This window comes from Nymphaea colorata, chromosome 3 (assembly GCF_008831285.2).
Source record: "Nymphaea colorata isolate Beijing-Zhang1983 chromosome 3, ASM883128v2, whole genome shotgun sequence".
In the NCBI taxonomy this organism is placed as follows: Eukaryota; Viridiplantae; Streptophyta; class Magnoliopsida; order Nymphaeales; family Nymphaeaceae; genus Nymphaea; species Nymphaea colorata.
The window spans coordinates 3263897-3290946 of record NC_045140.1 but is presented as its reverse complement, the minus strand read 5'-3'; the positions used below and the strand labels follow the sequence as shown (position 1 = coordinate 3290946).

At 37.6% G+C, this 27050-nt stretch overlaps 2 protein-coding genes across 2 annotated transcripts; both read left to right on the top strand.

Moving 5' to 3' along the window:
- Positions 1 to 9015: 9015 nt before the first annotated feature.
- LOC116251199 (uncharacterized) lies at positions 9016 to 13654 on the top strand. Its single transcript, XM_031625317.2, has 2 exons — positions 9016 to 10220; positions 13484 to 13654. Exon 1 carries the CDS (start codon positions 9773 to 9775, stop codon positions 10205 to 10207), a length of 435 nt encoding a protein of 144 aa, XP_031481177.1. The 5' UTR covers positions 9016 to 9772; the 3' UTR covers positions 10208 to 10220; positions 13484 to 13654.
- A 9131-nt stretch (positions 13655 to 22785) lies between these two features.
- On the top strand, positions 22786 to 25568 carry LOC116251334 (plant intracellular Ras-group-related LRR protein 3-like). The gene is made up of 4 exons (XM_031625535.1): positions 22786 to 23320; positions 23442 to 23777; positions 24424 to 24590; positions 24671 to 25568. The coding sequence occupies exons 1-4, from the start codon at positions 22931 to 22933 to the stop codon at positions 25311 to 25313; spliced, it is 1536 nt and encodes a 511-aa protein (XP_031481395.1). The 5' UTR covers positions 22786 to 22930; the 3' UTR covers positions 25314 to 25568.
- The last annotated feature ends 1482 nt before the right edge of the window (positions 25569 to 27050 follow it).

The following is a 27050-nucleotide window of genomic DNA, read 5'->3' as shown; positions in this document are numbered from 1 at the left end:
AGTTATGGGAACAGAATTTGCTGCATACTTTTCTGGTGTTGAAGATGTGAATATGTCAAGAATTTCTTCTGCTTCGTTTCCTGTCCATGTGAGTAATCCAGCTCATGCTTGTCAAAGGATTTCTTCCTTGCGGAATGAACATTTTATTGTAGGCTATCCAAATTCTGTCTTTGGTGCCAATTGCCTTCTAATCTTTTCTTCTACATTGCCTGTAGACAAACTCTTATGGAAATTTATAATAGAAGAGATAAGGAGTGGGAATAATGGCAGAAGCTGGTAAACGCACCCTGGTAGCCCAGTGTCAGATCTGTTACAAGTTTGACTGTCACGTATTAATTCCGAGGTCTATGATGAGCATGCAAAAGAAATCTCTTATAGCTGATGCGCTTGAGTGGGTTGTAGATGAAGCGAGTCTCTCCCCTTGATATTCCATTCGGTGATCATCTCAAGGTATGCTCAACGGCCAGATATAATGTGCAGTGTTGTTAGCATTGGTTAGGTCTTAATTTTAATAATGATCCTCCCTTTTTGATTTGCAGCTCCATCTGGAGTGTCATATTGAGGGTGAGAACACGGTCATGGATCATGTCGGTGTAACGTTTTTCTTCGAATTACAATGCTGAAGAGCAATACATTACAAATTAAACAAGTTGTATCACATGAAGAGAACTTCTAATGAGTTAGCGGAGATCCTACTGAAGCTGTCTGCATGTTCTTCTTGAGCTCTCAATTTTTAGTTGTTGCACAGATTATATGAGAAACCTTTCAAGCTTAAAGAAATGTACTGGCTAGGACATTGCTACTTCTCAGCTGGGGATTTTGCTCTATTTTCATCACTTGTGACCAAGTTCACAGGCGACTCAAAATTAGCAATGCCAAAATGCGGAGACTCATGCTGGGACCTGCCTGCCTTTCATACTTTGAAACATGGAGAGAAAGTAGCTTCAAATAATAAGGTGGGGATGCTTCTTCTTATAATGTTGGACTCTTTCTATACTTGAAATTTGTATTCATATTTGATCTTTCTGGTTTCTACCATGCATCGAATAACTAGGGGAATTTTTGGAATTAAGGTGTAAAAGATTAGCTTCATTAAGTTACACGGTTGTCTCAATTGTCGTGGGCAGGCTTTGAGTCTAGAGGAGGATCCACCTTGCTTGCTTTAGATCAATCTCTTGGTCCCTTGCACAGGCAAACATAATTTTGCAGCTTCAAGCATGGAAATCTGAGCCTCCTCTTTATGGTCTTACTTTGTGACACACGTCAATGCCTCTTACTTTGTTGGTTGGAAACAAGCTTAACATAAGAGCACTAAAATTCATGTCCAAAGCCAATAGTCAAGACTCCAAGACCTCTATTTTTGGGTACTACCTCCTGTCTTTGTCAAGTTCTCTAGAAATCTTTAGAATGCTCTTAACTTCTTTAGATACGTATTATGGTGCACCTAGAATCCCTAAGACCTCATATCTCCCAACTTGTGTATTGGAGTTAGGGTTGTACAACGAGTCGAAAAAAAACTTGGCCTTGACTGTACAACGGGTCGAAAAAACTTTGCCTTGACTCGAACTCGCTCAAAAAACTTGGTTCGTGCTGACTTTTTTATAAACGAGATGAGTTTGAGCTTACAAAGATACTTGAAATGATAAATGAGTAGAGTTCGAGTTTTAGGAACTCAAACTTGTTTATATTTGACTTGACTTGTAAATTGGTACTTTATATAATACTGCTAAAACCGGTTCACCAGTTTTAACTTTTAGGTAAAAAAAAACAAATTTTCGTTACATGAGTTAACGTGTTAAACGAGTTAATGCTTACATGAGTTAATGCTTAAACGAGTTAAATGGGTTAAACGAGTCGAGTTGGAGATCGAGTTCGAGTTGTTTGAGTCGAGCTCGAGCTTGGCAAGCTCGGCTCGACTTGCCCTAATTGGAGTACGTGTCAGTGTGTACGTGTGAGTGTGTGTGTCCCAGGGACTTTACTTTTGACGTGATGGTCAAGCTTGCAATCAGCAATAAATGAAGAAAATTCTCTCTTTGGTTAGGTATCAGTTATCACTTGATGCACAAGCATGCTTTTACACTAAAAAGCCAAGCATTCATTCGAAACTTGATAGGTATGGTGAGATTTAAAATGAGATTTCATTATGTGCATGCATGTTGGGAAGGATGAGCAGCTGACTCATGGGTGCTCTATAATGCTACTGATGATGATGAATACCTCTCATTAGCTACTTAGATATGTCAGGCATAACATGTCAATCATGTTGCATGCTATAATAGATATGTCAGGAATACTAGTGCGCACACAATGGATAAACTATGGAATCCTTAATTTCATAAATTTTACGTACACTATTTGATATTTGTGGACATATTTTCTTATTTTGTTATCGTTTGATCTTCTTTCTGTTTTTCGGTCTTGCCTCTTTTCTGTTTTTGTTTTGCATCAAAAGCTCAACAACAAAACCCTCTTTCATAAAATATGCATATTTATCATTTTCTTGAACCTTTTTCTAATGGTCATGTTTTAACAGTAGCAACTATGACGATGTAGATGTAATGGGTTCATCCCTCCCGCTGGTGCTTCCAATAGGGCCAAGACTTGAACTTAGTCCGCATCTATGCCTTAAATCTTCATTGCACAACATTCACTTTTACCATCTTTTTTTCATAAAGCCCATCCGCCCTCCTGTTTGCACATTATAGAACAGTCATTTACTGAATAATCTACTATTTCATTTCCAATTGGAAGAAGCATATTGATCAGATTGTTAGGATTATTATCTGACACCCTAATACTGATTATAACAAGTGAGCACTGATCATTCAAAGAAATTGTGTCTATTTGCTTTATGGAAACCAGAGTGTCACTTACTACAGATGATATGGGAACATCTGTTCACTAAAACAGGCATCTTTCTCCCGTTGTGGACAAACACTCATCAGGAAGAACGATCAATTACATTGTTAATATTAGTTTCCGTTGAAGCATGAGGCGGAGAGGACAATATACGGGTTGAATGGGAGTTGTGACCATTTACTTGATCTATGGTCTAGAACTAGAGAGAACAAAAAATGATCCATGTATCCCAAGGATTCATGGGTTTATGATCAGGGGCGGAGGGGCGGAACCAGGATTTTGCATTTGGGTGGTAAATAATTTCGACCATCCAGTTATTAGCTTGATCAACCGACTCTCTCTCTCTCTCATACACACACATAAGCGGTCGCAGCTTCTGTTCTCTCAGCTTTGATCCGCCCTAACAGGAAAAAGTTGGCTTTGAAACTTTTGTCTGTCCCACCTTGAGGTTGCGTTTGATAGCCTCTCATCTAAGATTCAAAGCCGCTGCATAAAAAAAAGGTGCATTTTGGGAGATGGTTAGTTTATAGAGAATCTTAATGGCATGTTAAAAATCATGGATTTAAGGTCAGATGGGAGAATGTTCGACCTTAAATCAGATCTGAGATCTCAGATCTGAGATCCATGGTGAAACAAACACTGAGGTTTCTAGAACAGTGATTTCGGATTCTATTCAATCGGTCGCGGAAACCATCCACAATTTAATGGAGAGTGGGATGTGTTTTAAAATTTTGATTTGTCATTCTAGATGCACATTATATTTCGTGTCTAACAAACACAACATTTGGGGGTCGTCACATTATATTTCTTGCACACCCTTTAGGGTTCTTTTGGCAGTAGAATATTTTGTGAGTATCCAACGAATCTAGCTAGGTTAGGTTTTAAAGATGGAGGCAGATTCATGGAATATTAAAACAAGTGTTTTATGAACCTATCCTAATTTTTATCTCAATTTTGACAGATTCATAGAACATATAGAACATTTACAATATGTCTTTAATGCTAAACTACCCAAAAAATAAGAATAAAAGGAGTCCTTCTCCTAATAGCATGTCCCAAAAGGCAGCCAAATTTTATCAGTTTTCACATATATTAGATATGCTAATTTAAGATTATATATTTAAGATAAACACGATTCTCTCATCCTGGAATCTTGACTTCTTAATTCCCTCACAGGACTCCTCCATTACTTTGGCCCGTCGATTGTGAAAAAAACAGGTTCTATAATGACACCATTTCCTCTTTTAATTTGGAATGAAGGAAACAGTAATCTATAGTAGCATCTCTCTTGATGTCTTCGAATGATTGTTCATAATATAATGCCAATATAGCTGATGTGCGTGACGAGAGGCAGAGCCATGATTTCATTTTTAGTAGGGCCGAACAGTCCTGCAATCATTAAATATAAAACTTTTAACAAGGGCCAAACTAATTTTTTTTTTTTAAAATGTAAACATAAAATTTTAAATGGGGGAGTTTTAGCAAAGGCTAAAATACCATTTTTTAAAATCTTTTATATAACTTAGGCTAAAATGATTAAAATTTACATGTAAAAATTCTGAATTTCTGAACTGCAGTGGATTCAATTGTCATGGAGTCTAGGCACCATCCTGTCCACCGACCCCTGTTAACTGCTTTCTTTCAAGATCAATTATATATATATATATGCCAGTTTTTCAACCAAACACATAAAAAATCACAACAAAGGCGTGTCTATCATGTCATGGTGGTGGGGGAGAAAGGAGTGCATCAACTGACCCCAGGGCCCATGCTCTTTAATTAATATATAATACAGAAAGTGGGCCATAATATCAGGGCCTACAATTGATGGGCTGAGTTCTAAGTTACATCTCCGGATGGATGCAAGATTATGATATTTGCTGTAGTTGACACCATCTCTGAGAAAAAATCCAGAGACGCACATGCCCTCACGTCCTACTTCTTTCATGAAGATTGAAGTCGCAGAATCCGTTGGTCCTACATAATAAAAGAGCTAGCCGCTTTTAGTAACCAAGTAGCTTGCTTGAGTGCCTTCTTTTCAATCCTCATAAATGTAGGTGTCCACCCTCTTTAGTCACACATTATGTAAGGGTGTGTTTGATGCACAAGAAAGAATTTAACGTGGTAAATTTACTACGATAAATTTTTTTGAAAAAAAATACGGGATGAAATTTAACTGTCTTCCAATTTGAAGTCATGTTTGATTGCAGAGAAGTTTTTTGTACGGTAAATTTAACTGTGTTTGATGCAAATGATAAAAATTAATAGAGATTTTTTTCTTGACGGTTAAAAATTGTTGTGTTATTGGTTCTCCTTCAATTTCATGTCAATATAAATTGATTGTTGTTTATGATAAAATTTTATAGTTTAATCATCACTTTCCTTTGCAGACGATGTATCATTCTATTCCTCGATTTTATTGAGAGGATTTGGGGAAGTTCTTACAATTCCAACTCCTTCGGTAGTACTCGTTTCGTTTGACATTTTTCATCCAGTATAAGTCAAACTCGAGTCAAGTTTTGACCCAGTTGGAGTCGAGTTTTGATGAGTGAGTTTGAGTCGAGTTCGAACTGGGTCAAGACTCATTGTAAAGTCCATAAGTTGAGATATCCAAGATATTTTGAATCGACAACTTTATCTTAAACCTTGTGTCTAGCAATTCAGTGAGGCCTATGGCGTCATACAAATACAATTTGTTTTTTAACGATGAACATAAAACGTCAAAACCGATTTTCAATGACGTTTATGTTTTATGTGATCATGTCATAAAAGTAGTTTTAACCATAGTTACACAGATAACACATTTTTTTTGAAAAAAAAATGTGATAAATTAAATAACCGTTTAAAACTTAAAAAAATGCGTTTTTCTGAAAAAAAACATTAAAAACAAAAATTAAGACAGTTTTTTTCGTGTGTTTTCACCTTTTTTTCACTTTTTAATGTCAAATAGTTTTTTTATTTTTTTATTTGTTGCAAATCTACTTGTCTTCTGATGTTTGTGTTATTACTTTCTTACTTAAACTTTTTCTTTTATTTTTAGTTTTTTAGAATTTTAAAAAAATTATCATATTTTTCTCGTATTTGTTTTTTTTTTCATGCTCGCCATATTATATTAGAGAAAAACCTTGTCGTTTAAAACTCCAGCTCTCTCCAAGATAGAACAAAAAACCTAAAAATGAATGTATATGTAAATAGTGTAAATTTAGTGGGTTGGTGCCACGCCAATCACAATTTCTCTTCTCCAATGCTACAAAAGCATCAGTAAATGCACTACTACATTTTTTTTGTTTTACTAATGTTCAACAATAAAAGTTTTACTGACGCTTTTGCATATTTGTACTAATGTTTTTCTCGAGTCAGTAAAGACCTATTTTTCATTTTTTTGTAATAATTTTCCAAAAGTTGCCTACAAACAACATAAAAACCTAGAAATAGAAAAAGAATCTCAACTTAAATGGTTGGATCCATTTTCACCATGGAAAGTTGCACCCCAAAATCTACTGAAGACAAAAGGGTCAGACATATTTTATCCGCGAAAACAGAAAAGTTAACATAAAAAAATAAATATAAAAAGTTTGGCCTCGAAACTCTTTTCCGTGAAAAGCATTTGCCAGATCAGCCGGGTCCTCAATCGGTATTTCTTAATATTTCTAATCCCCTACCCAAAGCAAGAGTTTGTATGACTTATAATTCCACCAGCCCATATCTTATTATTCTTTACTACTAGAATTAAAGTTAAATGCAAACAAAATACTTAGGACACTCTTTTTCCTAACAAGTTCCTTGGAAGCGAAGCACGAATTTGATTCTCTTGGGAAAAGCAACGTGCCTCCTTGAGCTTATATTTTTTTCTACGATTGGAGGATTTTACTAATATCGATACCAATGGAGCAATGTTGTCCGTAGGACTTGAATCATGACGGTCTGACCAGGGGCGGAGGCATGATTTTTTTCAGGAGCAGGCCGACAGTTCAACCTCTGGATCTGAGTAGAGCCAAATTGAATTCAAATACAAAAAAAAATACATAGTGCAAATTAAAAATTATATTTTTTTCAATGTAATTTTTTTTTATTGGTTAGGGTGGGGCCATGGCCTAGGCTCCCCCCCTCTCCACTTCATTAAATTAGAGTAAGCTTGCTTAAACTAAGTTTTTTTTTTTTTTTTTTAAGTTTTCAACCAAATTATTGGTCTCATTCAATGTTGAAATTGAGCGGATCTGTTTGAAAAAAGCAGCCCATACATGTCCACACCTACCTCTCCACTAACAAAGAAGTCAATTTCAGACCTTTTTTTCTTTCTTTTGAAAACTAGTTATGTCTTTGGGCGGGCATCCGGAAAGGGCTGGATAGGGCTAAAAAAGTTTTACCTCTTGGCAAACGCTAGGATCACCAACAAATCCGACCACGAGTCAAGGTTGGCCCTGCTCGCCCCTTACTTGCTTTGCTCCGACTCAACCTGACTTGCTGTCGATGAGTTAGCTCACTGACCCAGTGACCCAGTCGTCTTCCGATCTGAGTCCGACCTCAAATCTATTGATTTGAAATCCTAGTGAACTCAAATCACTATAGATATGAGACCTATAATGAAATAAACATACCCATAAGGTATCATCGAAGCACGCCTTTAGGCCTTAACTCAAGCTAGTCTCAGTTGGAGCTCCGAAGTATCAGATTTATTTAAGTCCCTTCTCTTTCACTTTGTTTCTATTCTTTTCATTTTTCTTGAGATCAGGACAAAGATGGAGTGAAAACCCAGCATCCAGTCACTCTAGTTTGAAGTTTGTTGTTATCCATAGCCTTCAAATGCATAAAAGTTAAAGGTGGGACCTCTTGGAGTTGATAACTTGATGAGCGTTTTGTCTTGTTCCCAAAGTATCTATAGATGGATATGTTCACGCCATTCCCCTTTTTCTTTTTTGAGAGTATCTCAATCATATTGAGAAATATTGATCTTGGTTGAAAGGTACCCCCATCAAAGCCAAGTAGACGGGTCTTTCGTAGGAGTGAACAACGGGTCGAGCTACTTGTTAAAGTACTGCTCGTGAACCAGTTCAAGCCGAGTCATTTGTTTAATGAGTCGAGCTCGAGTTCATGAGTCAACTCGTTCAAATAATCGAGTTGAGTTTGAGCTGAACACATAAATGCAAAGTCGAGCTTGAGCCTTATTCGAGTTTGTCGAGTCTTAGTCAAGTCGATATACTCAAACAAGTTTATCGAGCCTTAATCGAGTCGAGCTTGAGCTCAACACATAACGATGAATATCAATTTTATTCAAACGAGTTTGTCAAGCCTTAATTGAGTTGAGTTGGAGCTCAACATGTAACAATGAATATCAATTCTATTCAAACGAGTTTGTCGAGCCTTAATCGAGTCAAGCTCAAGCTGAACAATTGTCAAGTCGAGCTCAAGCTGCTTCCGTCAAGCAATTCTCGAGCTTGAGCCGAGTCAAAATGAAGGTTTCATTAGTCGATCTGAACTCGAGCTCGAGCTGACTGAACTCGGGATCGACTCGACTGGTGTTCAACCCTAGTGGTCTGTTTCATATCTTTTTGTTTTTTGGTGAAAAAAAATTCAAGGGAATCATGTGTTGCTCAAGTAACATAGCATTTGGTTGGCTTGTATAAAGGTAACAACACATTTTCAGTTCAATTTCTCAGTACTACATTGAAAACAATAACATGGTTTTAAGGCCAGGGTCTTCAAACAACCCCAAACCCTAGAAATAAAGAAAAGTTGGGTGGTTTTGTCTCTCAATAAAGACACCTATTGCCCACCACTAACACAAAAGTCTCAAGAGCGTTTTAAAGACAAGGAATCTTTTTCGCTTCCAAAACACCGTCTTATAGTCACATTCAAACACGCGCTCAAAAGACTATGCCATAATCTCAGCGCAACGGGATGGAGTGGATGATACAATAATCTTTCATTTTTGTTTTTTCCCTTTCTTTACTACATTTGATTAAAAAAATTGGATCATTTATTTACATATGAAGAAACAACTGCCAAAAAAAAAAAAAAGAATGAAAGGAATGGAATGAATGATAATAATTTCTAGTCTATCTCTTTCCATTTCTTCCCTACATTTGATAAAAATGTGAGATCATGTAATCTTCAAAACCCGGAAACAACTGCGTAAAAGAAATATTTAACTTTGGCGTGAGATAGAAACTGGAGGCCCGAAAAATAGATGAACATAATCGTTCTCCGATGGCAGAAAAGGTGTGACTGACGCATCCATCATCTTCTGGAATAAACAATTACACTTGGATGGCCATGCAAAGGAGGCTGTTCTGATGTGGTAATTGGAGAGGCAAAGTTTTCCCACTGTTCTGCTTTAGACAAGAAGAAAGGCGAACAGACAGACAAAGATGCACATCTCTCTCTCACCTTCTTCATCACCTGTCTGCCTTCAATAAAAATTCCCCGTCCTCTTCATCTCCTTCTGTATTTGTGGACTCTTTCCAACCATGGAAAAGCTAGGGTATTAGTACGTCCATTCTGATTCTGGTACTTGAAACCTGCAGATCCCTTCCACAATCACCATACGCTTTTTCTGATCCACTCCTCGGTTCAAGATAGATCTTCCTAAGAGGTCAGACACAGCTGCTAATTTTTGTTCCACCCCACTGAGTTCTGGGATTTCTCCACATTTTCTATTGCCAGTTTTTGCTGTTTTTAGAGACCCATAAGCTACGAAGCGATGGGTTTTAGGTCTGGTATTGGGGTCAGGGGTGGGTTTCATGCATTGATTTGTAGGAGATAATTTGTGGGTTTTGGTGCTTTTGGGCCCTTCGTTAAAATAATTTTGCCGGTGTCACGGCATAGTTTGAGTTTGAGTGTTTAAGCACTGTGTCAGTGTTATTGGAGAAGGGTTGTAGCAATCGGGGTGTCTTTTTTGCTTTTCGTCTTCTTGATGGGGAGTTCCAGCTTCTTCCTGATGTGCCTTCTTCACTCTGCGATTGCGACGACCTGTGGAGCATTGATGATGTTCTACCGAAATGAGATCGCGGTGGTCGGCCATGGTAAGGAGACCGCAGGTAAGCTTCTGGGATCGACCCCACATGATCAATTGCTCATACAGACCTCCGATTCGTTAGCGGGTATGCTGCTTTTCGCGATCGGGCTGCTTCTGTTCATGGTTTCCTTCGCTAAGGACCGCGAATTCCAGAGCTTCTTCGCCAAAGGGTGCATTCTGCTTCATTTTCTAATGGCGATGTGGAGGTTTTACTTCGAGCGTCGGTTGGAGGATTTGGCTGGCGACTGGCCTCGGCAGGTTTTTGGGGATTTGATGCTCGGCCTCTCTTGGGTACTCTTCTTGGTCTATTCATGGAGGGAGAAGTATGACTAAAGCAAATTTGAAGGTATGGTGATCGTCCTTTTAGTGGATTTGGATGGATGAACACTATCTCAAATATTTGACGATAATGATGGTTAGGTTGCAAAAGTTAGTTTTGGGAGGATCAGTCTGTTTCCTGTTCAAGTGAGTATTTTGGGTATCTGTGCAGTATGAATGGGCATGTGTAAACTACAGTTTTTGGTCCTGAAAAGGTTGTGGTTGGTCTTGTTTAAATCATGTGGCGGGCATCCATTATCATTTCCTGAATATAGTGTTGTAAATCTTCATGGTAATAAGAATCATCCTTCAGTTCGTGTCAATTCATAATATTTTTACTCCCTTTCTGAATGATCAAAAATCAACATCAAAGAGGGCATTTGTTGATGGAAAATTTAGAATTTTTTTTTCCGTTGACATGGAACCGCTTCTATCTTTGCTTCTCACTTGTTATAATAACAAAGCAAGACCATGGTTACCGTTTGCTGTGCAACCAACAAACAGGGGTATTGATAGTGGTCCAGTTTGCATTTACATTCACCAGTAGAATGCCACCCTTTGTGGTGGCAAATCGGAAGCTCTAGATGCTACTTCGAAAATGACAACATGGAAATCAAACAGTGTTCTCAAATTTGCTCATATATTGCATATCTTCTTTGTATAAACTGCAGATTTGGTTTTGTTATCTCTTTTGTATAGCGACGAGAATGGCTTATCCTGAAAACTTAGAATACTTTAACATGGCATCTTTTATCTGGCTATCTGAACTCTGGACCCGTTCTTAGTGTACTGGAATAGTCTTGTCCATTTCTTCAGCAAACAGCAAGACCCCTTCCCTGTAGCCTGCATTATTTTTCTTTCCTTTGAGATTCATAATGAAAGTCATTTGTCTAGTATCTGCATTATTTTGCCTCCTGCGAGTCAATTGCCACAGCTTAAAACATGAGGAATTAAACTTACATTAAAGACTCTGTTTCGTTTCTTCAATTTGTCTGAGCTCATTTTTTTTTTCATTTGCTCTTTTATCTTTTTTGTATTATTGGTCAAGAGCGTCAAGGCAGAATCCTGCAACTCATGCGATGAACCATCATTAGCCATTTCAGTTGTGGTTGATCCTTATTCATCAGTATGTGCCTTGCTGAAAATTTTGTGTATAAGTCATCTCTTTCTTCTTTTTTAACCATTGATATTGATGGTTCATGTTGTTGTCTTCGTCCCAACTTTTTCGTGGATAATATTGGAACAGATACTTCAAGTTATTTATTCACAACAGTTCTATTCATCATCGTCAACTCAACTGTAATATGGCATCTTTGAAGACAGTTGGTAATGGAAATTACTTATTAGAGGTCCTTATCATATCCTTTATAGAGGCTTGGTTTTGAAAGGATAGACAATTTGGTAATATAGTAAGGAGATGAGTGTCTAGAAGCTCTTTTTCTGTGAGCTTTGATGCTTTGACCCAATAGGTGAAAATCATGATTGTCCAAAGATTATTTTCTTGCTTGGTAACTATCCTGTGACACATATATAGGGATTCACACTAAAGCATTCTATGTGATGCTCCAAAGAAAAGCATTGACAGCTTTAGTAAAAATGTACTTGTACCTGAAGCCAGCGTAGATAGGTATATTGATTGTAGAGAATGTCTAGGAGTGCCTATCGCAGAAAATTTCAAGTAAACTTTCTTTTAGATTTTGATTTCTTTAGACATCTGTTATACATGTAGATTGACATCTTTGGTATCTGAATTGGGTTTTATTCCACAAGAATAGCATAAAATATCAATAACCCAGTGGAGACCTTCTTTCCTTTTTTGCCTTATGAGGTTAAATGAAAGTGAAATTTTTGTTGACGTGGCAAAGGATAAATGAGAAGTCATATAGTTGTAAAAACTCTTCATAATAAAATCTAGTGTGCAGCAACAGTTGACAATCTACATGGTGCTTCCTAAGCCAACCATGTGCATCGGCTGGTGTAGCTCACATTGTATAGTCCCTGATCTCTCTTCGTCAAAATTGAGTTAGGATGACTCAAAAAGATTTAGATTGCCCCTTTTTCTGGCTTTCATGACTCAAAGATATTGTTAGTCTCATAAACAAATTGTTTTCTATAGATTTGGTAATCAATTTATTTTTTCTTCAGAGTACTTGATATGAAAAGTGAAAAGCGTGAGGTTTATGTGCCCCAATGAGCATTCTTAGTTTTTATTTCCTTTACCAAAAAAAAAGAGTTTTTTTTTTTTTTCAATTCACCGAATGGTGAACAATCTAAACATTCTCAAGCATGAATTGGAGATTATATCCAATGAATTTTTCAACTTGAACAGACAGATTTCCACTTTACATCAACTTCAGGATAATTAAGGAAAACCTGCTGGAGATGGCTTCCAATATCTTAACCTCCTTCTTAGTGTTGATTTACATCCGCATCTCCTTAATTTTTAGTGCTAGTTATTGATCGATCACCTTAATAGTTGATACCTTCTCCATGCTTTCTAAGCTAACTATAGAGTTTATGTCAAATCTTTGTGTGCTCTTACTCAGAAGAACAAGAATAATATGCTACACCACCCCACCTGTTTGAAACCATCGAACTAGGATGTGCATGTTCAACCAGTCTTGCTACATATGTTAAAACTTTGGCTTACATTTGCATCAAATGTTGGCTTGCTGCCCCACTTTTTTACTTCATACGTAGTTTTTGATATCATTAGGTTGAGCTTAATAGCTAGCACATTATGATCAAAGGTAGCTGGTTTGTTTTGTGCTTTGCCTCCTGGGTGATATTGCTTGTTCTTTTTAGCTGGAGATTCTTCGAATTTTTCTTGTTATGCTTATGCTGGCTACCAAAAAGGTGTTCCTCATGGAAATCTGTAAGCTGTTGCTGGTTGTTTCTTCCACGTTCTTTTCCTGGTAACTCCTTGTTCATTGCAATATTATCCTTTGTTCATCGCAAAACCAAAACATTCTTAATGATAAACCAAGGAAAAACTATGTACTAAAAAATGATAAAAATAATATTAACTATCGGGTGTTTCTCTTCAATGTTATGAGGTGTGCTACACACAGTCATGAATTCCTTTATATGCCTTCTGCTTGCAAGCCAGTCCATGCTTGGTTTTTGAAGCTTGACCGTTCTTCCAGTGGGCTAGGCTAATTAGCTTGATGATAATTCAAACGAATTTAACTTCAGCGGGCTTCTTAAATAAAATACATGTTCTTTTTGCTAGAAGTAACAAAATTTTGGAGATTCATCTGTTTACTGAGATGTAAGCTTGTTCTCTTACAGAAAAGTCCGTCAAAAGCTGGAAGGCATGATGACCATAAACGGATTACCTGCAAGCCACATGCTTTGATCAATCTTTCCTGCTATTTATTATATGATTTAAAACTTAACTGAAGTATATTTATCAGTGTGTCTGCTTCTATGAGCTGAGTGGAGTTTAATGCCTACCGACTATATATGCTCGACTTGGTGATCCTGTTTTATTAGTTCAAATACAATTTGCATTGTCAAGCCATAGCAAGTCGCATATTCTCCACTCCTGCTATTTAGCCGAGCAGCCTTGCTCTTCTTTCATGTTATAGGCGTAGGGGTGTTCTAAATTCTTTGAACTTGACCAACTGAATGTATGATAACTAGTGAGATTGTTTCTTGCTCCCAGTTGTATCTTGCACGGCACCAGTAGTTGTTACATACAAAGTTGGATTCAAAAAGCACGATTACGGCCAACAGCGGCGAAAACCTTCGTATACTATCCAGTCCAGTGCAGTAGACTCGTGTTAAAAGGAATTTTATTGTTAATAGCAAGATCATAAGCTTCAGCTGCATGTCCTTAAAATATCTGGAAAGCATGAAATAATTATGAAAGCTAATTGGACTTGGTCTGGGAGCCTTGCATTTTAAATGGGCATAGAAAATCTATGAAGTCACACCTAAGCAAATGTGATAACAGAGGTCTGCTTCTGTCAAAACTTTGCCATGCTCTCGCATACCTGAAGGTTCAGAAGTTTGAAAAAGGCTTTGCCTCCATTTCCTTATCTCTTCAATAAAAACTTCACGGACTAGGTGTCTTCTCGAGAGGGTAAATAGTGTTGTACGTTGTGGCTGCTCCTCCCTGAGCACTCAAATCATCTGATTATTTCATTTTTCAACATGCAATTTAAAACATAACGAGGATGTCACCCCAAGGCACCAAAAACAACCCATGGGTAGTGCACAAAACAATCCATTGTTGCCACGCCATGCTCTGAGGCGTAGCATCAAGCTCTTGCCTCGGAACTGACTGAATCACAACGTGTTTAAGCTAAAAATACATTTCAATTGAGGTAAGTAACAATTAAAAATCATAATTCTTCAATCAAACAATCAAGATGTTGGTCTAGAGGCCGATACCATGAATAAGTAGTGCAAAAAGGAAAACCTAGCCTAACCAAATCAACCCAATAAAGATTATCATCACCATCGTACAGAGAAGACAAAGAAGAAAGAAGGTGAGAAAGAGGCTGTGAAGATAATAACTTCCAGGGAAAAACTTTCTATTATTCAGAACTGTGACAACTGACTGTTGAAGCTTATCTGCCTTAAGCAAGTAATGGAGTATTCCAACCCCAATTGTCTATAGACTCGACACATATTTTTGTACAATTACCATTACCAACTCACCAAACTTGAAGATGGCTAATGTCCTCAAAACCCTAAATGCAACTTTTCCAAGTCTAAGAGAAGTAATCTTTGTGCTTAAGAATCCAAAGGCTATTAGTCTTCAAATATCTAGAATTCACTTGCTGAGCTCACATTGGATTGCAATTTGGCCAATGTAGTTGTGTTGCCGTTAAGTCACATTGGTACTTCAATAAGGTCCACGTATCCGTGTTGCCGTACCCATACTCAAAGTGGGTACTTAGATACACTTTGGTACTTTTTACATTGGAACTGATCCAAACTAATTAACTTTGCATTATTTAACTTTTTCCAACTCAGTTTTCATTTTGTTTTTAGAATTATTGTTCATTAACATGTAATGCTTTTATTTATATCACATGTTTATTTAAATGTTGCTTTCATTATATATTTATATATATATATATGTATATATATATATTACCCAAACCATACCGATACCTATGTGAGTTAGGTTGAATGACATGCCTTACCAAACACAACCTCATCGACGAAGACAGAAATATTATCTTCCATTCAGCAAGACGGGGTCGCTTTCCAGCTCTCTGCCTTTACTGCAAACAAATAAAAGAGAGATAAAAGGGGATGCCATGCATCAGACCAAGAGGCCTACAAACAGCACAATACAGCTAATAAGAACTAAGCAAACAAGTAAAAACCAAAAGCCAGCCGGCAGAACTTTGGCAAGCACAAATAGTAGAGACAACCATTAAAGACAGAAAGAGATCGCTCAACAGGCAAATTCAATAGCGTTTAAATCCAACTAGTCTCTAATTGTATTCATATTTGCACTCCATTATCAAGATCCAGGCATAATAACATTCAAATTAATCATGTTTCTGATTGTGTATTTGATGAAATACAGGTTTTATAAGTTCCTAGTTGGATTGCCTTCTTCTCACATGAAACTAATTTGGTTAACAAGAAACAAGACAAACTACCTGCTAGATAAATGCTGCTTTATGGTGACTTTTGGATTGACATAGCCACAGTCAAGGTTTCTCTCTCGCTCTCTCTCACACACATACACATATATATGTCACCCTGTTGTCAAACCAAGGTCATTCATCTGAAACATATGGATGCTTAAGATAAAAACAATGAGAAAAATGTGTAAAGTAATATTAAATAATTAAAATACTCATCACCATCTCCTCCTTGTTTTTCTCTTAATCATTCATCATATTATATCAAAAGGTCCCGATAAAGATGGTTGGGTGCTGTATGTTGCACAAAGGTTCTGGCATTAGAAAAGACCTGGTTTGACTAGCTCTAGAAGGGCCAAAAGATGGTACAACTAAAAATTTTTATAAGAAAATTCAATACATAAGTAGAGAACCGCGGGATTCCAATAAGATAGGTGCTGCAGTCCACCAGATCCATCCATTGGAGTCCCCACTTGGGCTGCCTTGAAAAGCATTTCAAAATACAATTTTTTTATGAAAAGATCAAAATTCTTCTTGCTTTCTCTTTGTAACTTATTGTTCAAAAGCCGTGGCCCAGATGGGGTTTCAACGACTATTGATGACAATGGAGAAATCATGGATTTTAGAAATGGATTCCTCCAACTAATCGTTTTGTTTTCTTCTCACATGTAGGACTAATCCTTTTTCTCTTGACCATAATTGCAAAAGCAAAGGGATTAGTCCTAATTACTCTTTAAGACAGTAGGAGAAGGGAGGAGATTATAGAAAATGAGTACAATAAAGATCTAAATCATTCATTCAATTGTGTTATGTGTTGGTGTTAACCAACCTAATCACACATTTACTGGTCGGTTTGAAGTTGACTGTATTCAGATATTCAAGGCAAATAACATGTGTGCCTATTAGCATAAGTGCTAGAGGGATCTCCTCAATACATGTAAATGTCATTAATATATCTCTCATGTCTGTATCAGATACAGTTCAAACACTATGCTGGAGGTAAATACTATATTAATGAATAATATGCTGATCACTAGCTTCTAACTAAGTAGAGTTAAATCTTTCTTCAAATCTAAGCCACAACATATTCCTATGAATCTCTATCTTCTATGTGTGTGATTTAGCTGGAAGGCTAGCTAAGCTAGCTATGTTGCAATACTGCGACCATTTTATGTGGTCGATACGATGGTTAATTAGGGTTTGTTTGCAGTTAGAATACCGTGTGAGTGTTTCATGAACCTACCCTAAAATTGGGGTAGATTCATGAAACACACAAACGAGTATTTCATGAATCTACCCAATTTTGGAATAGATTCATAAAACACTTATATGTTGTTCCTAATGCTAAACAGCCCCTTAAGTTGCACCAGTAACCAGTCGTCAACCGGCCGGTTACGCTTTTATTAGCTATATTTGAACATCAACAAAGGTACAGGGCACCATCATAAAAGCAGTAGGTACTAGGTCATAGTCACTTGGGGGGAAATAAATACAAATAAATAAGTATGTATAGAAAACCTAATGGGGTAATGCTTTTATCCATCTAATTAGATTGGTCCTTTTCCATCTAATTAATGACAAGAAAAAAAGTGTCACGTTTTCCAATTTCATGGCATGGTTTTAATTTATTGCTGAGGGAAACATTTTTTTTTTTAATTCACTATCTTGCTCTTCAAAGTTTTAACTCTCAAAATTAATTTAAAACGCCAACAGGAAGATTTATGTCAATATAAGTAAAATTTTAATGATGAGTAAGCCAAAATGCTGTGGCCATCCTACGCTCACATTTCCCTTGTTATGTAGTTGACACGAGAAGCCGTCTTCCCATGGTTCAACAATAAGGGCATTTTTGTCATTGTATAGAGGTAGTTTTCCATTCCACATTTGCCCGTCTGGGGCCTGCCATTATTTTAATGGCAATAATTTTTTGGTCATTTCGGTCCCCAACCCACTGTCCGGTGTTAGGTAGGTCTGCACACAAGCCGAGCTCGAGCTGAGATAGCTCATGCTTCGCTTGGCTTGACTCAATTCAGAAAACTCGAGCTTGACTCAACGGTACAATGTTGAACTCAAATTCGACTTGTTTAACTCATTTCTGTTATTAATGTATCGTTCATTTAACTTTTTTAACTCGATTAAATCATTTAGTTGTTACTCATTTAACTACTCCCTTCTTATAATTCAACATTCATTATGTAGTCGAGCCAAGTCGAGTTCTTATAACTCGAATTCGACTTGTTTAACATTTTGATCATACATTTAAACTCGAGCTTAACTTGTTTATAAAAAAGTCGAACAACCTTTTGAAAGCCTCACTTTGTCAAGGCCAAGAATTAGATCACTGATGGCGGAAATCCGGTTTGGGACATGGACTTGGAGTAGCTCATGTGCTATCAAAATTCTCAGAAAACATGCATGACTTCTTCATGGCATAGGCAGAAACAGCAACAGCTTGGCAAGTTAAATTCCGAAAGTTTCAAGTTATCCTTGATCTAGACTATGTTGTGTAGAAGAAGGTCATGCAAGGTCCAGGCCCCCTGTTCTATGGGTAGGTCCAGGTCACCTGTTTTGTATGCGGGAACCAGCGGTAGAGTCAGCTGTGGGAATGTGTGGCCAACTGCCCACACAACCTAATAAAAATCCGTTATTTATTTGTTGGTTAGACTCAAAGTTTTGCATATTCAAATATAAAATGCCCTTCAAATATATAGTGAATGCCCTTAAGCTAAATATGTATATTTCCGCCATTGGCGGGATGAATGGGGCCTTCCGGCCTCATTTCCAAACTGTGTGTTTTTAACCTCTTGTTCACCTGAAAAATATCTTGATCAAAGGATACCAAGAGTCTGCTTGGCAATAGTAATAATCAGTTACTGTTGCATGAATCCACCCCAAAAAATAGGGCAGATTCGTATAGCACCATAACTAGTGTTGCATGAATCTGTTCCGTTTTTTCTTTTTATATATTCATGAGACAGTAACAATATGTTATTGTTGCCAAACTACCTCCAAAGTCGCCCTTTTTGCATGTTCACCCATATGCCCTTACTCATTGCCAAGTGTTAGTTCATGAAAGTTAATGAGGAAGGGAATTTGATGCTAACATTAGTTTAACTTGATATGTTCATTTTCTTCTTTTAATTCAGCCCCAGTATCAATTCTTAGGACCATTTTATGTCTCTACCATCAACCATGTTCAAATAATTAGGGATCTTAAGATCTGTTTTTATCAAAACTATATTTAACTGTGTATGCTGCAAGTTTCAAATTCCATAGTTTGTCCCCCTTTGCTTTTATCTTGACTTTCTCCAGGGGAATTTTACCTCCTCTAAGCTTTAATTAATGTAATGAGATATAATTTGGAATCATCCGGATTGTATTTTGGATCCAATCTGTTCCTTTGTAGATATTGTTGGCCAAGTTTTTTCCACACCTTTAATTGGTTCTCAAGTTTATTTTTCTTTTTTACAACTTCAATAATTATTGTCTCAACGAGCACAGCGTAACTGGTCGGGCTAATGCCTTGCAAAAAGTAGGTCTCTAATTTGTTTTATGTGGGTGTTATACCTTTACATCTTATGCAATAGATTCTAGTACTACAATATTGTCATACACAACTCAGGAACCCCACAGGTAGGGAAATGGGGGGGGGCATTCGGACTTCTTTTATATGCACTAGTGTTAATCTCTTGCTCACCTGAAACTTCAATAGTTATTAAAAAAAAAACACTTTATTGATGAAGATATAAATGCAATTATTTTGTACATTTAGTGGGTCTCCCTTCTATCTTCCTCCTATCAATCCTTTTGTCTTCTATATTGAGATTTTGGCAGTAGATGACAACTAAGAACAGGACCTTGTCGATGATCTGAATATGCAAAATGTGCAAAGATGTCGATTTTTTTATAAACACTTGCAACCAAAATTGTCTTGGCCACAATCCAATGTTATTTGTTAAGCAAGATGTTCACATTAAAGAATCATGATTATTAGCTGTTCAATGTTGTCACACTTTTAGTATACATTTATGAACAAAAAAGCAGTTGATATTTTCTTGCTATAGGCATGACATCAGACCTTCTTCACCATAATCTATATAAGGTGCTCGGAACATTAATTCATGAATTAGATGTACATCTATTGCAGTTCCCTGTAGCCATTTAAGCAAATTTATTGAGTGGAGATATTTGGAGCAACACTTGCTTCATGTTACTAGCCACATGTTTGCCTGTTCTTGGAAGAACAATTAAAGGTAAATTAAACAAATGGCTGAAAGATAATTAACGAAAAGGTTTTTCCTACGCTATGTCAAACTAGCTATCTAATGTTGCTAGATCTCCTACTGATAGAAAAAAGTATGTTCATAAACTGGCACTTTATAAATCTTGTGGAAACAAAAACTAGAGTTAAAAAAAATGATGAAAATTGATGAAGTTTTAGAAAGAAATGGAAGAAACCAGCTAACTATTATGACAAATGGTAAGACAAATACAAAGTGCAAATATGTAATGAATTCTATGATTATAATTTACAAGTACGGAAAGTATAAATATTTCAAATTTTATAAATGCGTCTAGAAATGAGAAAATCGCAATTTTAACTATTCGTTTTTGTCATTCTTCCTACATGGGAAAATTGCACTTGAGTAAAAGAATGACTTATTCCCTCACCCAGCAATCAAAATGAAGACAATGCTTTCTTCGCACAAAAGACACATCTAACAGATATATGACTGCTTGTCAAATAATCTGACTGTGTTTAGGGACGGAGTCAAAATTTTTTTGTGAGGGAGGTTAAATTAAAGTTTCTAAATTTTGATTGGAGCTGAAATATCATTTTTTAAAATTTTTATATAGAACAAGTAAAATTTTGTAAAATTTACATGTAAATCTAAAAAAAAAATTGAGGTAGGCCAGGGCCCATACGACCCCCCCTTGGCTCTGCCCCTGAGTGTGCCATACGAACCCTCTTAAGGCTGCCCATCTTATGCTTGAATTGTTCATTATCTTGCCAAAGAAATCGAGCGGAAAGATATCCAAGTTACAACTCAAAATACCACTACTTAGGTACCTGCGTGTTTTTAGCAATATACCCATAGTGCATATACATTGAGTATGATAAAATTTTGTTTGAATAAGTGTAACATAGCTAGTGATGGGGACAATGTGACAATCACCACATCGCCAGTTCGATTCTCGTGGAAACTATTCTTTTATACTGCAAACAATGAAGCACGTGACACTCTAGTTGGCAGGTGTATCATCTCTCGTTCAGGTACCATAGTGTAGCCTTCGATCCTAAAGACTATGAGAAAAGAGCAGCTTCAGCTCTCACCACTTGAGCGGTGGGCATGATCATCTCCCACTAGACCTACAAAGAGAAAAAAATAAGAAGAAACATTCACAACAACAAAGACTAATGTGTGGTCCAGCTTAAATTTTTTTTAGAATGTCACTACCAACAAATATATATATATATATATATATATATATATATATATATATATATGGTGTTAATTTCTTTAAACAAATGAAAGTGGGTCTATGGGTGCTACTTTCTTGAGCCATTAAAGGCTGGGTGTGCTTAGTCGAGATCAAGACAGTTCACTACCCACCTTAGTTCCGACACAACTCAAGACCCGAAAGGCAACGTGTTGGTCACCCATAAATAATGCAACTGGGTCCGGTTAGCATTTAATCCAACCTACTTGCGTCCGGCCAAAGAAAATGCATCTCTGAACATTAGAAAATTGTAAAAACTTAGTTTGGAATCGAGGGGGTCCGTGGTTGTTCGTTATCCGGAGCAAGGATGAGGGCCGATGAGTCCATTCGATGAACCTACACGCCACCTGATGTGGTCAGCGTCGTAACGTCGTTCTCATCGCGGCAGCATTGCTTGTGTTTGGGTTCGCGAACAAGACAGTGATTCGAGTCAGGGTGACCTGACTGACAACGAACCCACGACCGCATATTTTCTATTGACTAAATCATTGAAACTGATTTTACAACTAGAAAATGCGACAGGACCGCTTCAAATTCATACCGGTGTATCTACCTCGAATTAATATTTAATAAACTCTTTTTCAAATGCTTATTACGAATCGAGCTCAAGAACTCGTTTAAATTTGATTCATCTCTCGGTTATATGATGAATGTCGAATTGTAATGAAAAATTAATTAGACGAGTAGTAACCAAACGAGTTCATCGAGTTAAAGAGTGAAACTAGTGAAAAGAAACGATGCATGTTTAATACAAACGAGTTAAATGAGTGGAGTTTGAGCTGTTTGACACTGAATTGTTGAGTAGAGCTCTATGAAACTCGACTTTTATTTTGAGTTCGAGTTTTTTAATTCAAACTTGAGCTGACCCAACTCGAGCTCGACTTGACTTATGTACAGCACTAATGCCACAAGCAATAAAAACAAAATGTAGGGACAAGACGTCACTAGATTACCCAGATGAAATTAACAAAGTAACAGCAAAATTAACAGGAGAGAGTGATGGCGTGAAATGGACGGGGCCATGGTGACCGCTTAAATGAACTTATACGGAAATGGTGCTGTGTATGAATTATATTACGAAAAGACGTATCACCATGCTTGGAAATCGTATAATATAATTATAAATTACATATCCACGGTCGCTTTCGCAAAAATAATCATATGACATGTTCTCTGTCTTCTAGATTGTAAGAAAACGACAGAACCACCGCATTTCGCGTGCACTTAAAAATCTACGCGTACAAAAAATGAACCACTATTTTTAGTTTTTTATAAAATGTAATTTAAAAAATGGGAAAATACATAACTAAGTTTTGTGATCGTGGAGTTCATATTTACACGATTTTTCGCACAGACAGCAGTTTCCACTTTCCACTAAAAAATTGCTGGCTGTTTTTATAAATCATAGAAAAGCTAGGGACTGATTCTGCAAACAGTCTTGAAGCCAGTAATTACCGAACCCATCAACTAATAAAGAATCGAAGAAACTGGAACGACGGAGGGACGATATGGTCGAGGAGGAAAGAACGGAAACGTAAGCCCCTGTGCTTCGTCTTTGTCGCTCCCACTCTACACTGCCAGTGAAGAAATCTCTCTCTCTCTCTCTCTCACGGAGGAAGACGCCATGCCTCGAGATTATCATCATCATTCGAATCTTCCCAAGATTAACGAGAACTCGACCATCGACGAGCCCCTTTCTTCCCGCGTCGACATCTGGAGCCCGAAAGAAGTGGACGGATATGGAGGACCGCTGGCGGACGAGGCAGGGGAGGCGGCGGTGGTGGCGGCGTCGACTAGCCGAGAGGCGTCGGACTCCATCAGGCGTGCTGTGGCGGACGTCGCTCAGGCGAGATCCGTGCTTGAGGGCCTGGGCGAGAGGCCCGACCACGAGGCGGTGGAGTTCGCCCGAAGCAGGATCAGGGAGATCGACTCTCGGCTCTCGAAGACGCTTGAGGAGATAGTCTTGGCCTCCCGCCCCAACGAAATCGACCGTCTTCAATGGCGGTCTCGCCAGGTTGGGTTCTTCTAATTCATGTTCGTGCTTGAATATCTTCGTGCTTCTGCTCCGGTCATGAGCTTTGGGTCTTGCTAATCGGTTTTCCCTCTGTTGTTGCCTTTGGAAACTGGATTTGAAGGCAGAGAAGGAGAACGAGTGCAGGCAGGAAGCCGATAAGGAGAAACTGCCGTTCCGCGCGGTGGTTCAGTTGGAAGATATGCACGAGGTGTATACAATGCTCTTGAGGGAGGCCGAGGAAAAGCTAGAAAATCTTTACGCTACTGAGGCGGCAAGTTCGGAGTTCTTACCTGTTAGCGACGACATCAACGAGGAGGTCGTGAATATCCTGCGAGAAGCGTCGGAGAGGAACGTGGAACAGGTGGTTCTTTCAGGGCGTATGCTGAGGTATCTTCCCGAGGCGTTCGGGGGGCTTCATAGCTTAGTCGTGCTTAACCTGTCGAGTAATCAGCTTGAGGTTTGATTCCTTTCCTTCAGTGCTGTTTTCAGGATTAAGAGATATTGGCAGCCCAGGTTCTTGGTCTACCCTGTTCTCGTCTACTTTTGTGCATATGGTTTTCGCTCATCTTCTTATGAAAAATTCTTGTGACCAAAATTATCAGCTTATGGAATTTGGCCTCCTTCATTTGTCACCTTGTTTTTTCTTTAAATTGTCCTTGTAATGGATCATTCCTTTGTCAAGATCACTAAATTATAACTGTTAATGAAATTTCTTCTCCTTCATTTCCATTTCAGTTGGCCGACATGCTAAAAAATATCATTGTCAAGGTTTTCTTAGATCTCCACATGGCAGGATTTTTTACAAGTTTGAAACTTAAGTTGATTAATTCTTTTCGCAGTTCCTTGATCTTGAGTTGAGAAATAGAATCTTAATAACTACTTTACTTCGAGGGAGACCTAAAAAACAAACGAAATTCTACATTTGGCACCTAAAAACTAGTACATCTACATAATTTCGTGCTTTTTGCAGGTCTTATCTCTCTGTTACCTACTTGCTTCGTTGGTCGTTTCTAATATGTATCATTTTTCTTCCCACCTTAAGGTGCTCTTGGGTATTTAGGTATTAACCTTTCTTTTCTCTTTTTCACACTTTTGTGCAACAGGCCATTCCTGATTCTCTAGCAAGGCTGCAAATTTTGCAGGAATTATATCTTTCTTCCAATCTTCTCTTGTCATTGCCAGACTCAATTGGACTGTTGCTTAATTTGAAAATACTGGATGTTTCTGGGAACAAGCTAAAAGCACTACCCGATAGCATCTCATACTGCAGGTAGAAATGCTGACTTCTTGTTTTGTTTGTACTCTAAACCGTGGAGTCTTCTGGTTGTTTATGGAACACTTCTGAAGCAGGTCATTGGTTGCATTGGATGCAAGCTTCAATGAGCTTACTTATTTACCGACAAGTATTGGATATGAATTGGTGAATTTGCAAAAGTTTCTGGTACATCTCAATAAGATACGTTCTCTGCCTTCTTCAATCTGTGAAATGAAGTCTTTGAGGCAGTTGGATGCCCATTTCAATGAGCTTCATGGTCTGCCCCTTTCAATTGGAAGACTAGCAAATCTTGAGGTTCTGAACCTGAGCAGCAACTTCAGTGACCTAACAGAGCTTCCTCAGACGATTGGGGATCTAACAAATCTCAAAGAACTTGATATTAGCAACAATCAGATCCATGTTCTACCTGAATCATTTGGTAGGCTGGAGAATGTGGTTAAGCTTAACCTGGACCAAAATCCCTTGGTTATTCCACCGATGGAAGTTGTTGCCCAAGGTGTTGAAGCCGTCAAGAGGTACATGGCAAAGAGATGGGTAGACCATCTGTTGGAGGAGGAACGTAGGAGCACTTTAGAAGCTAATGTGCATCCTCAAACTGGTTTACTGATGCGCAATGCTTCATGGTTAAACAATTGGGTTTCTGGTCTTGCTGGAGCTGTTGCTGGTTATTTGGCCGCTGAAACATCTAAAGACCCCATGCTCGACCAGCAATTATGAGACTTCCAACCTTCCTATCTTACTGTATGTTGTTGCATATTGCACATTGGGCTGTATAGATACTTTGTGGGTTTTACAGTTGTGATTTCACTATAAGACGACTCCTGGATTTCGTATTGCATGCTGGATTGGCAAGTTGTAATTATTAGCCAATCTTTGGTGCTGATCGTATTTGTTATATGTTCTTATCCAGGAACTTGTATCTTTTCTGGCAGTGGAACCACATTAATGGAATTCCATTAACATCTGTTGTCATTCTGCTGTTCTTTTCCTCATTGACAATGTGTTTCGTTTCATATTGTTGATTAACAATGCAGATCTATACAAATACTGAAGAAATTTTATTGAAACATAAGGAGCATTTTGACCAATGAAAACTGAAATGCTAAAGCAAAAGAAATATGAACTCATATCAACATGTATACAGAGTATGAATGCTTCCAGTTCCCGGTCTATTAATTATCTGGTACTCATATGTAGCCATTCATTTGACCATACAATCATGGATGTTGGGTGTCATATGATCAGTCTAAAGTCGTGACTAGGTGCCACTTGCCGTAATCTGTTTTTATAGACCAAAAAAGAAAAACTCAATTTCATTCATCATAAATTTGCATTTCTTTTCTCTGCTTTTCACTTTAGGTGGTTAGGATCCACTCTGCAACTAAGTCCTTTGGGTCGTGGCATGTTCATGTTATGCTCATCATGTTATAAGCAGTTATTGATATGCATGTTCCTCCTGCATTTTCGTTGCTTATTGTCACAGCGAGCAGGCAAAATCATCTTCTTCGATTGCTTTGATAGCTAAACGGCAAGGTGTAGTCCCAGCCAGCCGTTGTAAATTGAAACGTTGATGAAAAATAGCATAATCATTTCCCTTCTCATCAGGCTCTATCACTGACCAACAGTGAACACAGTTTCTGCATGGTTTCACATTATGTTGCATGAAGCTAAAGATCGCTTTCTTCACCCATCGAAAACATATCTAAGCATTGCTGCTGGTCGATGGAAACGTACTCCCACTTGATCAGCTGCATGCTCCATCTTTAATGCCTGAACTTGACTGTCGAGAGAACTTGAGTTCAAATTTGGTGGAAAGTTTCAACTATGTCAGGAGATGTTGGAGCCATTATGGAACTTTAGTAGTGGCATTAAAGTTTCACCTAAACTGATGAAATGTAATGCTGGAAGCAGTTTTTTTTGTTTGTTAACTTCTCAATGTCTGATATAAAAGTTCTATGAAATCAAACAAATGGAGTAAACGGAAGGTAGAACAAAAATTCCATAAAAAGAAAAAAAGAACCCCTTTTAGAGCCATTAAGGAACTTTAGTACATGCACCTAAACTGGTGGAATATATTGTCGGAAGCAATATTTTTGTTTGTTAACTTCTTAAAAAAAAAAGAAAGAAGGAAACGGAAGGTAGAACAAAAATTCTATAAAAAGTACCTCCTTTGAAGCCATTATGAAACTTTAGTATCAGTATTAAAGTTCCACCAAAACTCGTGGAATATAATGCTGGAAGCAATTCTTTTGGTTGTTAGCTTCTCAATGTCTGATATAAAAGTTCCATAAAATCAAACAAATGAATAAAAAAAGTACCTGGTATTACCAAGCAGTTTTAATCTTGTGTATTTAGTTATGGGTATTCAAACGCTACCTAATAGTCAATAATGAAATTGTTTGACAATCAGGTTGATGGAAAATATAATTTTACTGTAAAAAATTCAAAAAAAAA